This window comes from Pagrus pagrus (assembly GCF_965226575.1).
Source record: "Pagrus pagrus genome assembly, chromosome: 23".
Classification (NCBI taxonomy): domain Eukaryota; kingdom Metazoa; phylum Chordata; class Actinopteri; order Spariformes; family Sparidae; genus Pagrus; species Pagrus pagrus.
The window spans coordinates 2,253,254-2,270,411 of NC_140205.1; the positions used below are offsets into that span (position 1 = coordinate 2,253,254).

The window sequence follows — 17,158 nt, forward strand, 5'->3', positions numbered from 1 at the left end:
TGAAGGAGGAGACGAGCAGACGTTTTAAAGTTCAGCGGCTGCTCTTGAACGCACCACGTCCCCCCATCTGTGTGTGTGTGTGTTTGTGTTTACTGGCCTATTAGCTGTCCCTCCACATGTGGGTCCATCTGGTTCATAATGACCATATGGGCCAGATGGACCTCCCTCCACCGCCCCCCACTCTCTCTCCAGGTGACTTAAAGTGTCTCTTAATTAGAGCTGATGTCTCATTTAGTCTCATTTTTCTTTCAGTTTCATCCAAATGTGCCATTTAACTAATTAACTGATTGTGTAATTTGTGGCAGAGTCTCCTGATTCTTTACCTGTGTGTGTGTGTGTGTGTGTGTGTGTGTGTGTGTGTGTGTGTGTTTGTGTGTGTGTGCACTTGTAAACCTATATAACAGTGGACTTCGGCGTCGTAACACTTCCACCAACAGTGGACTTGAAAGCCAACAGGGGACATTTTTATGGTTATCTGCAAAAATACAGATTTTTATCGGCACATTTCACCTTAATGACTTTGAAGTTAAAATAAATGACACCAAGCAAAAATATTCAAACCATACTCGATAGATTTTATGGCTGTTTTTATGGTCCTTCAAGTGGAAATAGTCTTGATGTCTTCTGCATCATTTTAGGCTGAAATTCAGCCTCAAACAGGCAGAACATCTGTGGAGCTGAAGCTCTGTAATATTTTCACCCCTTAAAAAAGTACATAATGTACAAATATGCGACAAAACTGAGCCAATGTGATGCAGCCAATAGGGCTATTTTACTGCTTTTCACAAGCTGTAGGAAAGTGCTCATTCTTGTGTTGGAGGTTTTATTATATTGCTTTGTGATGAAATTCATCTCCTATATCAGAATAGTTTGTGCACAGAGTAAGGAAACTCTCTGCCTTCACTCCTGAAGCTGTTTTTTATGAGATGTATAGATAGATTATTATAGATTAGTTCATTGTTCCTGTGAGGGAAATTGTTATAACCTCCAAGACAAAGCACAAAGTAAAAACAATTTAATAGAACAATAATAAAGCTATAAAAATGTAAGATGTAAAGGGTAACTTATTCAAGTGTGTTGTGTGAAGAATTGAGGAGAACCACTGCGTATGTGATAAAAGTAGTCACCCAGTTCTCCTCCTCTCTACATCTGAACACAAATATCTGAACTTTCTCCTCCTCACATTTTCAAAACAGGCTCATTATGGATTATTTTTATTTGGCGTCATCGCACGCCGCCTTCCCAACATCACAAGACTGATTTCAACCCATCAATGCACATCACGCATGGCAGACGTAGCGAGACGAAACAAAGACGTAAACAGACAGAGAGGGAGGCTGGAATGGGGAGAAAAGGCGTGTTAGTGTCTCCTATCTGCAGAGACCCTGCAGCCCTCTGCCTGGATTTTCTTATTTTCTCACTTTGTTGCTGCTCGGGACGATATTGTAAGTATTTTTGGTGCCTAAACCAAACCATACAGCAGCAGAAAACAAGAAGAGAATAGAAAATAGCAAGTGAAGCTGCTTGGAAATGATGGTAGATGATGTTCCAGGAGCGACACCAACACAAGTCGCAAAACTATGACACCATGCAGAGCCCGTATGGCATTTGTTTGCCCGTAAAACAAAGTATGATTATTTTTAGACTCGTGGATGTGAATAAAAATGCACAGTATGAACTATGCCTCCTTTACTGTTTACTTTACAGTGTCGGCAGATAAGCTGCCTACTTTCACGCTCTGTACTTATTTATTTTAATGAAGGAGGTGAATCAAAATAAACTAAAAAACAGAAGCAAATAAGAAAGAGTCAGGTTCAGGCTGTGAGAAGCAAAACAACGAATCTGTACTCAGTGTTACAAAGGCCTTTTCTCTCAGTCTGACGACGTAGATTTCAGGGGCTGGAGGACCTGTAAAGATGAAACATCGATGGCCCATTAAGTGCAGACAAAAAGGTACACTCTGATGCTAATGATGTGTTTGGGCCCAGAAAGAAGCAGACGATGAGGGCGCTACAGTCTGCAGCAGCTCTATAAAACACATTATCTTATATTTTTATGCAACAGAGTACCATGTTACAGCCTCGTCCTGCAGAATCACTGATCTTTTCTGACCAAATTTGCACAAAATAATTACACATAGGATCACAAGCAATTCAATACAAAAGCAGCATAATTATGGACACTGTTAACGAGAGAGAGAGGGAGAGAAGAGACTGTATAAATAAATGAGAAGTGAAGCACAAGTGATCTGAATTTTTTGTACATTTCACACCTGGGATCTTACTTCCCCCGCTCTATACGGATATAAACACATACATCATTGGGACAAACGGATATCATGCCATGTTTTTTTACATAAATAAAGACAAACTTAATGTAGAACATTTGTCAAAAAGGCCAAATAATGTATAATTTGTCAGTGACAGCATTTCAAAATGTTTGTACTGTTACTTTCAACTCAACAACTCACAAAATTAGGCGATTTTTTTTTAAGGGAGTCTGGGGGCTTTTTCCACAGGTGTCAAAGAAGTAGCCTATATGGGTTACTGTGTAGTAGATTTGTAAAATTTGACATGTTTGCCATCGATAAAATGTTGTCTTCTTTCATAAATTGAGTGTAAAAGCTAAAACCGGTTGAAACAGCGGGTTCAAACAGCTGCTAAATGTTCACAGGTAAGACACAGACACAGAAGCAGTTGAGCTGGTGCAGACAAACCTTTTTTACAAAGAAAGAAACATCTTAATGTGTTGAATGTAATGCTGAATTTACAAGAAGGCACAAATGATTTAGAATTTGCTGGAGCAAAGTTTCACAAAGTTTGTTAAGTTTCTCCTCACTCAACAACTCTTTAAATCATGTGATTTGTGAAGGGAGTCTGGTGATATTGTGGTGACTAGTTATCTGAAACAGACCGAGCCCAAACATGTGATTTACATCACAGTGAACCAGATGGAAATCAGACAGTGTGTAATCCATTCTGCCTGTTGTTGTGGCTTCTTCTTCCTCCTCCTCCTCCTACTCATTCTCCTTCTCCTCCCTCTTCTTCTTCTCCTTCTTCTTCCTCTTCTTAGCCTTCGTCTTGTCTCACAGAGGGCGTCAGTTGAGGCGGCTCTAACACTAACACCTAAAATCGCATTATATTATTTAACAAGATGATAATTTCCCTCATATAGACGGAGCCATAACTACCAAGAAGTAGCCTGATCCCAGCAGACATTATAAGATCTAAATTTCTCTAACGTTCATTAAAAATGTAATATCTCAGGAAACTTTTGTTTAACTAGATGTAGATTAATTAAAAACTAAATCTACTTTAATCCATGAATTACACAGAGTCACATTGGACCAAGAATTAGCCACATCCCAGCAGATACTGTTAAAGCTGATACTAATTTAAAAAGAAGTTCCTGTTCATTCTGTTCATTAACGACGGAAACTTAATAAGCCAACAATCGTCTTGCTTAACAAGATGGAGGTTCATTAAAACCAAATCTCCATAGTCAACACTGTAATCCATGAATTAGACAGAGCCGCACTTCTCCGGATTTAGCCTGATCCCAGGGGTAATTTAGGCAGAGCTCGTTATAGCTCGACATGTTTGCAGATATCTATTAAAACCCTGAAACCAGGCGAGCAGAGGAAGTGGAGGGGGGACAGGAAAAGGAAACAAGGAGAAGAAAGACTGACAGAAAACAAGGAGAGGAAACGAAGGTGAGGATGTAAAAAGAGGCGAGGAGTAAAATGAGGAGGAAACAAAGGAAAACAGTGAGGGAAGGAAATAAGAAGAGGAAACAAGGCGAGGAAGGACACTCGTGGATGAAACTGTGATAAGGCAAAACAATAAATGAAAGAAGAATGAAAACAAGAAGAGAAATTACAACAAATCAACAGAAGATGAACAACAAACATCACAATAAACAAGGATTAACCAGACGATTACACAACTAAACCTTTGTTTTCTGCACCAACTGTTCCACTAAATGACGATTTGTTGACCGACTTTGTTTTACAAACTAAATTATTCATCTGTGTAAAGCTGAGCTGGAAGAAAACCAAAGTAAAAGCAAACATCAGAATCCAAAAATCACTGCGAGGAGTAAACAGTGACACTGTGGGGACGGATATCTGGCTCCCCTGTTTTTAGGGTTAAGTACTTGTTGATCCTCGAGGTGAAACTGGGTCATGGTACAATTGCTCCCATTCCAGAATTGAAATAAATATCAGCAAAGAAATGATAATAAAAACTAGAATGACACTCAGTAGAGTGCATACCTCCACCAAGGCCCAACAGTCCCCTTTAAGTCAATAAAGCCTAATTTCATTATCGGCCAATTTCCAATTCTATTAATTTCCTTAAGTCTGACCCAATATATCTCATGCATTTTTAGGGAAAATCCAAACACAAACCATATTCATAAAAGTGTTAGTATTAATTACATTGTGGGTACTCGGTAACACACCTTACTACGAGGACTCGCCCACCATGTGGGGACAATCAGCTTCCCTCTGGTTTTATGGTCAGAATTCTTTCAATATCCCCATAAATGACAAAGACAAATGTTTGTGTGTTTTCAGGAGAAGCAGCGCTTCCTGACTGATGTCCTCCACGAGGTGATGCTATTGGATGGACTTAGCTCCTCCCATCCGATCTCCCAGGAAGTGGAGCAGGCGACGGACATCGACCGAGTCTTCGACTGGATCGCTTACAAAAAAGTAAGTGCCTGGTCGCAGTAGAAGAAGAATATCTGATGAGCCCTCATGAAATGTGATGACACATTAGTGGCCTGCAAGCTAACATGCTAGCCACAATAGCCTGCCAAGGTAATTGGCTGAGCTAGCTTGTTTCTAACTGGAAAACAGTATTTTCAAGAGATGTTTTTGGACTAAGGAGTTCTTTTCTCCCCATATTTCTTTATACTCATGCCGAGTGCTAGTGCTAATATGATAGCTTGCTACATGTTGGACTTTCAAAGGTGAGCACTTTAGGTTCATCAAAGTTTAACTGTACTTGAAAGCTCAACGCTGATCTACTTTCGCAGCATTTCCAGTGAAATTATTTGATTGATGTGATGTTAACAATTGAGATCATGTTTGAAAGCGTGTGTCTCTGTGCTGTCTGTAGGGGGCAGCGTTAATCCGGATGCTGGCTAACGTGATGGGACAGACGCTGTTCCAGAAAGGACTCAATGTAAGTTCCTGTCGTCATGCAGGTCCAGCTGTACACACAAAAGGTTTGTGTATCTGAGGACAGCAGGGAGAGCTGGGTTTGGCTTTAAAATGGATTCAGGGGGAAGCTGTGAGTGTGTGTGTGTGTAACCATATTTTGACTAAACCCTGACTGTTTGGAGCACACTGAGTATACAGATGGGCAGCGTGTAAGTGGATTTGGCTGCAGGGGCAGTTTGAAAGGAAGTTTCTCAACCTGTTTTCTGCTGTAAAGCTTCACAATACACTGTAAGCGACCTGGATTCAAGCTGAGGAGAACCGCTGTTGTCCAAGAAGGAAGGACATCAAAACATCAACAGCCACTCTTTTAACTGTACAAAGGGTTGATACTCAAAGGAGTGACGGCCCAGTCGCCAGGGTAAAATATTAGTGTCATATCACGTTCACATTATATATCCATGACCTAGCTTTCATATCTGGAGGTGCTGAAGGGGTTGGTGATGGAGTTACAGGCGACATGTGTGATACCATCGGATATTTTTAAGGAGACTTCAAGAGAATTTCCATCACTGTTTGTGGTGTTTTTAATGAAACCTCGGGATGTTTCCAGCTGTGTTCGTGGTGATGACACCAGGTGTTTTTAACAAGACCTTGGGACATTTCCATTTGTGTTTGAGGCAACAAAACCAGATATTTTTTGAAGGAAGTTGGACCATTTCCAGTAACGTTAGTGTTGACAATACTGAGTGTTTTTAACAAATCCATGGCACATCTCCAACTGTGTTTGTAGAGACAAAACTGGATATTTTTCACTGGCAGTCGGGCCATCTACAACCCTGGTTGTGGTAACAAAACCAGGTGTTTTTCATGACACCTTGGCACACTCCCAACTGTGTTCATGGCGGCAAAAACCAGATATTTTTGAGGGGAAGTCAGACCATCTCCAATCATGGTTGTGGTGACAAAACTGGGTGTTTTTAATGAGACCTTGGGACATCTCCAGCCGTGTCTGTGGTGTATTTTAAGCTAAACCATGATGTTTTCCTAACACTAACCAAGAGGTTTTTGTTCCCAAACCTAGAATAACATAAGCACAGCGTTGTGACAAGAGAACAATAGAAAATATATCTCATAAAGAAACTGAAAGTTTTGACTTACGTGTGGTTTTGCAGAAAGGTACATTGCCACATTTCTTCTGGTGATAGGGGTGGAAAGGACACACTTATGAGTTCAAGTAAACCCGTCTAGGCGTCCTTAGCAAAATACTGAACCCCCAAATTGCTCCTGATGAGCGGGCAGCCTCTGCCATCAGTGTATGATTGTGATAAGTGTTGTAAAGCACTTAAAGCGGCCAGTAGACTGGAAAAATGCTATAGAAATGCAAGTCCATTTAGCATACTTTATTTATTCATTAAATGCTCTTCAAAGCCTACCCTGCACTGCCAAGAGAGATATTATGGTTGGGCATTGATAAATATTTTATTTATTGTCGTCCTAAAACTAGTTAAAGTTAAATATATATTTTAAAAATACTGCAATGAGACTATAAAATATCCACATGTGTATATTTATGAATGCAGAATATAAACTTCTGAAATTCCCCCTCAAAAACATTGAATGCCTCCCAAAGGCAGAAGGTTTGGGAGGTTTGGGGAGTTTAATTTAATTTTCTCATGCAGTGTGACAGGCTGCTCTAGCGGTTAATGAGGAGCCACAAGTTCCCTTAACCCGATCTTAGTTCCCTCACAGTTTACTCAGGGACAAGTTCAAAGCAGAATTCAATGAATTGATCCGGGCCGGAGCAGCGCCGGCTGTTGTAGAAAGAAATTAAACATGAATCAGAGAGAAAAATGAAAGTAGGTTTTGCTTTATGAATATTGATCCCCTGTTTTCACTGCGGATGATTTAATTTTTGACACAGCAGTCATGAATCTGTCTTGTTGACTTTAACCTTTAAAACATAAAGTCGAGTACATAACATCAGCGGTGTTAATGACAGAGTGCGTTGCATTATTTACGGTTCAGCTGTGTGTGGCTCTCTGATGGCTCAACTGGTTAATGTTAATGTCTTAGGAACATCAGAGCCGCAAGAGACGCAGATGAAATTCACATGAAGCTCATTTTTATCCACAAATATGGACCAATCTGTCGAGAGTCGCTGTAAAAATGATGTCATATGATGTAAGGTGAAAGTAGGTTAAATATAGGATTTGTTCTGAGTACAGGGAGAAAGTATCTACATTCAACCACCCACACACACACACACACACTCACACACACACACACACACGCACACACACACACACACACACACACACACACTCTCACCAGCACACACACACAGACACACACACACCATGCCCTGATTTTGCTGCAGAAACTATCGTTGACCCGGAGTTACTGAGAACCAGATTCTATATAAAAACACTGCTGATCCAGCAGCAGAACAGAGATTACTGCATGTGTGTGTGTGTGTGTGTGTGTGTGTGTGTGTTACAACTCCACGTACAATGTGCTGAACATTACGCCACACTACCAAATAAGATTCAGTCCTCAGCTGCATAAAAGATCGTCTTGAGAACATCTTATCCTCACTGGTTTTCTTCATATTAACTCTGCAGAAAACGGAAAGTTTAGTGGAAAATGTGAGAAACATTTAAGAAATCTCTTCTTGTCACAACGCTGTGAGGTTTAGGCTCTGGTTTTAATTTTTAAGGACACCGCAGGACATAAATGTATATATTTGACAGGGAGGTGGGCCATCGCCAGCTGTGTTCAACATCACCTCGGCAAAACAGGCAATTCAAGTGAAACCACGATGTTTTCCTAATCATGATTCCTGAAAACAAATCAAAAGGGAGATTTTCTGTTTTCTCAAATGAGCCCTTTTGTTCTGTATTCTCGATAAATCAGTGTTTCCCAGTGATGTGAATAAAATATCTGCAGGTCAGAAACAGCCAATTATAGCAGCTCCAGTGTGACATGAATGTGGAAGAAACTCCTGAACCTCATTAATAATTATGGATCCGACCTGCAGTGGATCTAAATAACAGAATAACAAACAGTGAGTTTGTCCAGTCGGCTGCTGAAAAAGGCAGAATTAAAAGGTCACAGCGGTCTGTCGAGGATCTGGATGCGTCTGCTCTGCTGATGGAGAGCGGAGGTCAAGGTTCACCCTCCGATGTGAGACAACAGGCCTCATTAACGGCCCGTGTGCTCAAACAGGGCCAGGAATCCTTCACCTCCACCCTCACAGCAGTTACAACAAATGTCTTTTAATGAAATTATTATCACTCTCGCGCTGCGTCTCCCGACAGACGGCTTGTTATCACTGAAAACAGTTTGGTTTGGGCGGATCACGCTGTTAAACCGGTGCTGGAGTGAGGATCAGACCGTGTGCGCTGTTTTATCTCTGCTCACGTCGGCTGCAGTGAAGGTGACAGAGTCGCACTTATCAAAGCCACACACACTCGGCTGCTATCATGTGTGTCATCTCGTTCCAATAAAGAGCTCCTTCGTGCCTTATCAACCTTCATACACGCCGAGACAACCGAGTGACTGTTTGTGAGGACTCGTCACTGAGGAATCAGTGAGCTCAGATTAGAGCTCAGTCTGTGTAGGTGTTCAGTGTTATCTCGGATGACTTTCCAGCCTTTTTCTTGTTTTATCATAAACCTCAACAATCCGGCAACCTCCCAGAGCTTTTATAACGAACGGGTTTTTTCTCCCCCGTGCCGGAAACCGACGCCGATCAAAAGAGACAAGAGCGTCGCTGACGAAACGCGGGGTTGAAAAGCGAAGCCGCCACGCCACTAAGTCCCGTTTGAACTGGGCGACTCTCTCTGGGAGCTTCGCTTTGTTTTAAAATATAACTTAAAGTTTGAAGTCAGAGAGGGGATTGAGCCCAAAGCCCTTTAAACTCCCTGCAACACGAGCTGACAGGTCTGTAATCACACTGAGACTTCTGACAATCATTCAACACTTTCAGATGCTCAGTGGTTGTTTCTGAAAATATCCCCAAAACAGAAGGACACATGCAGTTCAGAGCACGTCTCTGCAGCGTCAGTGTGGGGCAAATGATCTTAAATGAATGAAATAGTAATCACCACAACATGAGCCCTGTTCACACAGAGACTCCACGGTATCACCGCGACGAAGGCTCCACTTTGTTTGTTCACACTGCTCGGCTCAGTCGTCCACTGCTGCTTTCTGCTGATCACTGTTTTCTGGAGCGTCTGTGACATTAGCCTTTGTTTAAAGATGCTGTTAAAGTGTCTTTTCTGTCTAAACATATCTCTTTAAAAAGTAGAGTACTGAAGGCGAGGCAGAAACAAAAACAGACGTTATCTTGCGGAAATTTCTAACAACAATCCACCAACAGATGTCATTTCCTGTCACGTGTTGTTTTGAACGTCTGCACACTGATCATTAATTGTCTTTTGTTGTTTGTTATTCTCAGGATTATCTGCTGAGCCACATGTACAGCAACGCAGCCAGAGACGACCTGTGGAGCAAACTGTCTCAGGTAACGCTCACCTGTCCAATCATCTGCCCTCCCCTGGCTCGAAGGCTTTGAGGCAGAGCGTTCAGACCTGTCGCTGGTCCCAGCAGGGATTCAAACCTGCGACTGTTCACATGTGACTCTCCAGGGCTTCAAGCAGCCAGACTGACTGAAGCTGTTGATTATTTAACGAAGCGTCTCTAATGAAGGCCGGAGAGACGCTCGTTAAGACGGGACAGACGTGAGAAAAGTTGCCATGGTGACGTGACTGACAGGTGGAGGCGGGGATGTTTAATCGGATCAATCTTCGTTAGTGTTGTTCGTTACACTGAGACTGCTCTTTAATTAGCTGCCAGCCAATCAGAGCATCGTTCTTCTCTCATTGAAAGGTCATAGATGGATAATAAGCTGATAAATGATCTAAAGACTTATTTCATAATAATTAGTCATTTTTGATTAACTGTTGTCCAGGCGATGCGTTCAGAGGGGCGGGACATCGACATCGGAGGGATGATGGACAGGTGGACTCTACAAATGGGCTACCCGGTCGTTACCATCAGCAAGAACCAATCAGAGCAGCTCCCCACTCATTACATCACTGTCAACCAGGAGCACTTCCTGTACGGACAGGAAGCCAGGAGCAACAACAGGTAAGACCACGTTCAAAGCACTTCCTGTTTCGACTCCAGGTGATACAGAGAGTTTTACTAAATAAATGAGTAATTTAAGTGATTTTTTTCTTTTTTTTTTGGACACTGATCCAAATATAAACAAAATGGTGCCTCAACAACCTCAGAATCAAAAGCTTTTGTCCAGCTGGCTCACAGACGAGATGAATGTAAGTCCTGGGGACGTCTGTGTTGTTTCTAACAGGGACAAAGCTACTTTATTATTCTCCGTTGACAAGGCTCAACAATACAAACGATTCACTTTTAAAACACAGAAAAGGGGATTGTCAATACAGCAGCTGGTGTTTTGAAGCCAAAAAAGCTCGACTTCCCAGCTGTGGTGATACCTGGATCACCCCCGAGCCGGCTGACTTCTGGTTTAGCGCCCTGTATAACTTGAAGGGGGATTAATTTATAATATAATTTAATGTCACGGCTCTTCTAGAGTTTCCAAATGATATTGGACCAAATGGCTCAAACCAGACAGTGTAACGAGTCATGTCGCAGGGGAAAGACCTTTAATTGTGCAAATACGCTAAAGTTTCAACAGTACTGAGCAACACTACGACTAATACTGGATCAGGTGTACAGGTGTGAGTAGATAGTTGGTTGAACAGGGCTTCAATCTATTGGACAATGAATCCAAGGGCAGAGTTGCCATGATAATAACTACATAATAATTGTGGTCGCCAGCAGCCGTCCTTCAGTCGTTCAGTCGTTCAGTCGTTCAGTCGTTCAGCGGCGATCCTCCTCGCACTCTTTGCTTCACGCCTCAATAAGCACTAAGTTAAGTTTGTCCTCCATTTTCTCCTGAAAAAGCACTTTTTCAGTTTTTCTTCACATTCTTTACCACCTTTACATCATTTATATTTCATTTATATTTGATTCACTTGATGTTTTATTCACATCCTTCACTACGTCTGGAGTTTATTCTCTTCGCTGTTTTATCGACCCACTTTCTCCTCCATCAATACTTCATCAGCTCCTTCCCTCTTTTTATTTTCACCTGTTGTTCACTTTCTTTCTGTTTTCTTTTCTTCTTACTTCTTTCTCTCTCTTTTCTTCCTGTCATGTTTCCGTGCTGTAGCTGACATTTACAATCACTCTGACCTACTCCGTTTCTCGCCGAAAGTTTCTTTACCTCTCTCATTTCATCTTTCCCTCCTCTTCTGTTCTCCTTTTCGTCTTTCATCTGGAGTCTTTTGTGTTTCACTTGAGCTGCTCTGCTCCGAGTCGCTCCCGAGGTCTCCTCAGCTGATGAACTAAAGCTGTTTGTTGTAGGTGGAGCTCGACTCTTTCTTTCTCCCCTCGCTGAGTCTCGTGGGGCTGCGTTCAGACGCACTCAGTGGTCCCGGGGTGTTCACCAGCTCTTGTAAAAAAAGAAACTGTTGTTGTGTTTGTAGCTGAGCCGGCGTCACGGCGGAGCGCGGTGGATTGAATCAGAGGCTGATGCTGCTGTTTGATCACGCGTTCAGAAGCACAGCAGTGTCCCACAGTGTTACCATTGACTTAAACTCCTGATTTATTTGTATTTATATTTCTTTATTAACATGCAGGGAAACATAAAATTCTTGGAAACATACAGGAAGAAGTTGAAATATCACGGTTGTCTGTCTCAAACACTTCAGTAACCACACAGCTCCTAATAACGTGGCTCTGTGGAGGAAATAAATCCGTCTTCAGTCGCAGCACTCAGGCTTTAGACCCTCTCATCGTACAGTAACCGCTGCTCCTGCTGTGTGTGACACCACTCATGCTCGAGATGAAAGCAATATTGTGCAGCACTTGAAAATCTGTTCACGGCTTTTTCATGAAAAAAATGTAAATAAGCTGCTTTTAATGATTCTATTTGAGGGCCAAACACACTGAAAGTAATAATTGTGGCGCCTCATTTGATGCTCCTGTGGCGCTCTGCGGGCGTCAGATTTAAAAATCCCAGTAGCAGCAGAGAAGCAGCAGTGTTTTGGGAAAATTATGCTATTTATATGAAGTACTCATATTCCTCCATAGCATTTATCAGGCCAAGGAAGCCTCAGCTGATAGAGACACGGAGCAGAGCTGCCCAGTCTCCAGGATAATAATGTAAGCAGTTAAAGTTTCTGCACACCACAGATATGTCTGAGGCTGATGGTGTTTATTAGCTGAGGTGAAGCGGTGGTGGCATCATTATAGCCAACAAGCTTGCCAAGTGGCGGTTCGAGTTTCACCACTGGATACTTTGAAGGACACCTGGGTACAATTTTCCAGCCATGTTTGTGGCAACAAAGCGGGATATTGTTCACAGGAAGTTGAGACAAAAAACACTTTATTTCATGGTAATTCGGAGCATTTTTCATCTGGACCGAGGCGACCAAGTCATGTATTTCAAGCCGAACTTTTTGATGCCTTTTTAAAAAAAAAAAAAAAAAAACTTGAGAAGTGTTAAGGTGACATTTTAAAGATCACAGTATATTATTTACATTCTTCCCTTCTGGCAGTTCGAGGGAGACGTTTCAAATTTGTGTCGCTTTATTTTCTCACCATCAAACAGCCAACGCAGCGAGGCAAATAAATGCTTTTTAAAGAAGTGAGCTGACAGCAAGAGAGACGAGGAGACACCAGAGGACAGCGAGAGCTAACGATAAGGTCGAGCTAATGATACTGAAAATAAATCAAACAGGATCTCAGTCGGCAGTCGAACACAACTCGTCTCTGTGACTGTCGAAAGAGAGAAGACGCCACCTGACAGGTAAACAGGGATGTGATTGGAGGACGAGAGGCTGTTTTATTTAATTGGCTTTAAAGTTAAACATCACAGTCATAAATTATTCTACAGAAGCTGTTGTTAGAAAGTAAAGTCTATTTATACGCTGATTTATATTTCAAGGCAGATATCACAAAGTGACAAAAATAGTAAACATGCATAATAAGTAGACAAGTAAAACATTCACATAATGAACATTAACACAAACAAGGCAAAAACTGCACATCAAGAAATGGAAACATTGGAAAAACTAAATCATTTTAAAGTCCGTAACACTTTCTTTGACGCCTGTGAGCCACAGAGGATTGCCATATCCACCACCCTCCACTCAGTCAGGGTTTTCTATGTAGTTTGAGTGCTGTCATTTCTAGCAATGCATCTTATTTTGTAGGTGTAGATTCGAAATGTGGATCTGTTAAGTCAGCAGTTGCACATCGAATATATGAACATCGAATAAATAAAGTACAGTAAAAAGTGCAACAGGCTTGTTATAAGCCACTCGCCAGTATGCTGTCAGAATCGTAGTGGATTGTCGTATCCACCGCCCTCCACTCAGTCTTCACACACCTTGAAAATAACAGCTACATCAGGATGTTGTGTGTTGACTTCAGCTCAGCGTTCAACACAATGTCCGATCCTACATGGGTACGCAGGTTTGTTTGTTGAGTAATACTCATACTAATGTTTATATTGCATCATAGACATCGGTGTACTTATGAGTTATGATTATTTTATAAAGCATAATGAATATTCTTATGTATATATGTGACTATACAGCACTATAGGTGCACGTTAATGCATTATAAGTATGTTCATAATGCGATATAATGCATTATATACATAGGCTTCATAGAAAGTGTTACTATGAAGATTTTTAATAGTAGTTTTGATCAAAAACTTGAATGAGAAGAATAAATGGGGTCAGAGTGTTGGGTGGGACCGAGAGATGACATCTGACAAGTTTCTTAAGTTTCCCTCGATGACGCACCAACAGTCATACTGCCTTTCTCTCAGTGTGTGTTTGTGTGTGTGTGTGCACAGAGTTAATGGTTTATTCATCAAAGACAGAAACCAGCTGAACACACACACACACACACACACACACACACACACACATACACACACCCTATTGTCTAAAATAAACAGGCTTCATTTCGATCAAATATTAATAAACACATTCTGCTGTCCATGCTGCTGACTGTGTGTGATTTTCTGTGTGTGTGCGTATATGTGTCAAATTGAGGGGTGCGCTCCTGTCACTCACGTTAATATAAATATCAGAATTAATATTTGGTTGCTAGGCAGCGGTATTGATCCACGGTTGCCTGCGGCGACAGGTGGTATGGGATCGGTAAATTGGTCTCTCTCTGGCTGATTGTGTTATAGTGACCCCTGTCTCTCCCCCCCCCCCCACACACACACACACTCACTCTCCTTAAATGGACGAATTAATTGTTGATTGTTTGCCGTCTGTAATTAAAATCCACTTTAATTAAAATATGAATCAATTTGATTAAAATGAGTCCAATTAAAACCTGAGTCTGACGCTTTTAATGGAACTGGTCCCCCTTTAAACGCTGTCATTAGTACCCACATACCCCAACCGTTTACATTTAAATGAGGCTGCTGCAGTGTGTGTGTGTGTGTGTGTGTGTGTGTGTGTCAGCAACGTACTGGTCACGAACAAAAATCAACGGGAAGCCATTTTTGTCCAAATGAGCTCTTTACTCTCTCAAACATGCTGTAGGCGAAGAAGTACTCACTGCAATCACACATTCTGCCTCGAGTATGTTATTTAAGTTGAGTTTTATGATCAGCAAATTGTACTTTGTGATCAAAAGTAAATATAAAGTAAGTGTTTTTGTTTGTTTATGCAAAATGCTTGAAGGAAACTGAGGAATTTCCTGAGGTATAGGCAGATATAATATAACAGGCTGGTTAAAAGGCACCAGCAGATCTACAGACGATGTCATATCCTCTGCCCTCCCCTCAGTCAGTGTTTTATGTAAAGTTTGAGTACCTTTAATCTCTAACAATGTGTCATATCTGTATATTTTAGACATGCAACATCTGCATGGACTTTCAAAATAAAGGCACCAAAAGTACTTGATCAGGTTTGGGAAGCATTATTGTTTTACTTAAAATAACTCCTTTCTTAAATGAAACGTCATACTCACACGCTGACCTCTAGTGGATCCGTGGGTGTATTACATGCTTTGCCATTAGACTGGGCTGAATATTAATGCAATATAGTGTATTTTGTGCAGTGCAGTAATGCAGGCGATGTACTGGACCGTCGTGGTGAAGAGGGAGCTGAGCCTGAAGCCAAAGCCTTTGATTTACCAGTTGATCTATGATCCGACCCTCACTGGTGGTCATGAGCTGTGGGCAGTGACCGAAAGAATGAGATCATGGATACAAGCGGCTGAAATGAGTTTCCTCTGCAGGGTGCCTGGGCTCAGTCTTAGAGATAGGTCGAGACGCTCAGACATCCTTCACATTGAAAGAGCCAGTTGAGGTTGTTTGGCCAACATTTTAAATTCCTTAGGAGGTTTTCAGGGCACATCCAGCTGGTAGGAGGCCCCAGGCTTGACCCAGAACAGACTTGATGGATTATATAACTCACCGGGCTTGAGAACACCTTGGGATCCCCCAAGGAGGAGCTGGAAAACAGCTGGAGAGACCACTTTACTTATCCTTCTCCAACTGCAATCCATCCCCAGATACGAAGCAGAAAATGGATGGATGTTAATGACATGAATGCAATGAAAGGGAAATATCTAAAGGGATCCTGTCCTGTTCATTGGACTGGATGTTTCAGGTTATTTGGGGGGTGGGTCGGTCCACACAGGACGGATATTGTGAGCCAGATATCTGATGTTCATTTAATGGAACAGACACCAGCTAATGGCTACTTGGCCTTTACTCACATAACTGTCTGCTTCTGTTCTCGTAGACTTCAAGTGATCTACTTTGTTCTTTCTTTAAGTATTTAGTTTTGTATTGCTGTGGATACTGTGGGCACATCTTGTTCTGCAGGGAAAAGATGGTTGTTTTAGCTGTGATATTACTTCAAGGACTGCCATGGGTAGAAAACCACTAAGACGAGAGGCTGTTTCGACCCATTATTAGTGTTACTTCTTTAAACTATTATCTTCTGTTTTGTCACTGTTTGTTACTGATTGTTAAAAGTATTTGTATCCATGTCACATACATTTTTACAAATGACAATAATGTTTGTGACTGTTGAGGAAAAAGTTGATCTTTCTGCGTAACACTGGTTCAAAACAACCGTATTTTAGTTTGGGTAAATGAACTGTTTTTAAAACAGTGGTTTATAGTGTGTAGTTATAATCTCAACACATACTCATTAGTCCTCACAGCAACATAAATCACCATTTCCAAAACAACGTGACTGTTGCACCAGACCTTCGTCATATGCCTGCGGTTTGGTTGGGTTAAACTTCTCCCCTGGACTTGCTTTTTGCTGCTGGAGTGTCTCTGGGCTATCTTGAGCAGACAGGCTGGATGTACAAAGGGCAGGCAGCCCTCCCTGCAGACACTCGGCCTGTCCACTCTCGATATCCCAGAGACACAGCTGTGAGCTGAAGGAGTTGGTGTGTTTAAAGGGGAAAGTACGGCTGGCAATCTGCTCACCACCAGCAGCAACGCAGACACGCCAGTACACATGTATAATTGCTCCCTACAGCGTAGGCCACTCTGCTTAGAGCCGACGTGCAACCATAAATCAGACCGTAGGCAACAAACAACATGGTCACGTTTAGGAAAAGATTGTGGTTTGGGTTAAAATCAGCAGGTGAGTTATGTAATTGAAGTTATGTAGGCAAACATAATTTAAGTTAGGCAAGGTTTGGTCTATAAAACATCTATTACAGTGGCTAAAACACACCTGTCTTATTTTCCTTGGATCTTTTCCTGCACTCAGGTCACATTAATCTCAGTTCTGCTAGGTTGAACCTTGTGAGTAATCGTCATTCTGCAGAGCCGAGTTCCTCCTCCATCATTCAGTCAGTCCGTCTGCCTTTCAAAAACCACTTATCTCCTCAGCATCAGCTACT

At 41.8% G+C, this 17,158-nt stretch overlaps 1 protein-coding gene across 1 annotated transcript in view; it reads left to right on the forward strand.

Moving 5' to 3' along the window:
- The window catches only part of LOC311252642 (thyrotropin-releasing hormone-degrading ectoenzyme-like), a 169,774-nt gene that overhangs the window by 118,870 nt on the left and 33,746 nt on the right, over window positions 1–17,158 (forward strand). The window contains exons 7-10 of the mRNA XM_084345970.1: window positions 4,577–4,714; window positions 5,124–5,189; window positions 9,627–9,692; window positions 10,140–10,318. Of these exons, the coding sequence (XP_084202096.1) occupies window positions 4,577–4,714; window positions 5,124–5,189; window positions 9,627–9,692; window positions 10,140–10,318 (449 nt within the window). The remainder of the gene's footprint in view (window positions 1–4,576; window positions 4,715–5,123; window positions 5,190–9,626; window positions 9,693–10,139; window positions 10,319–17,158) is intronic.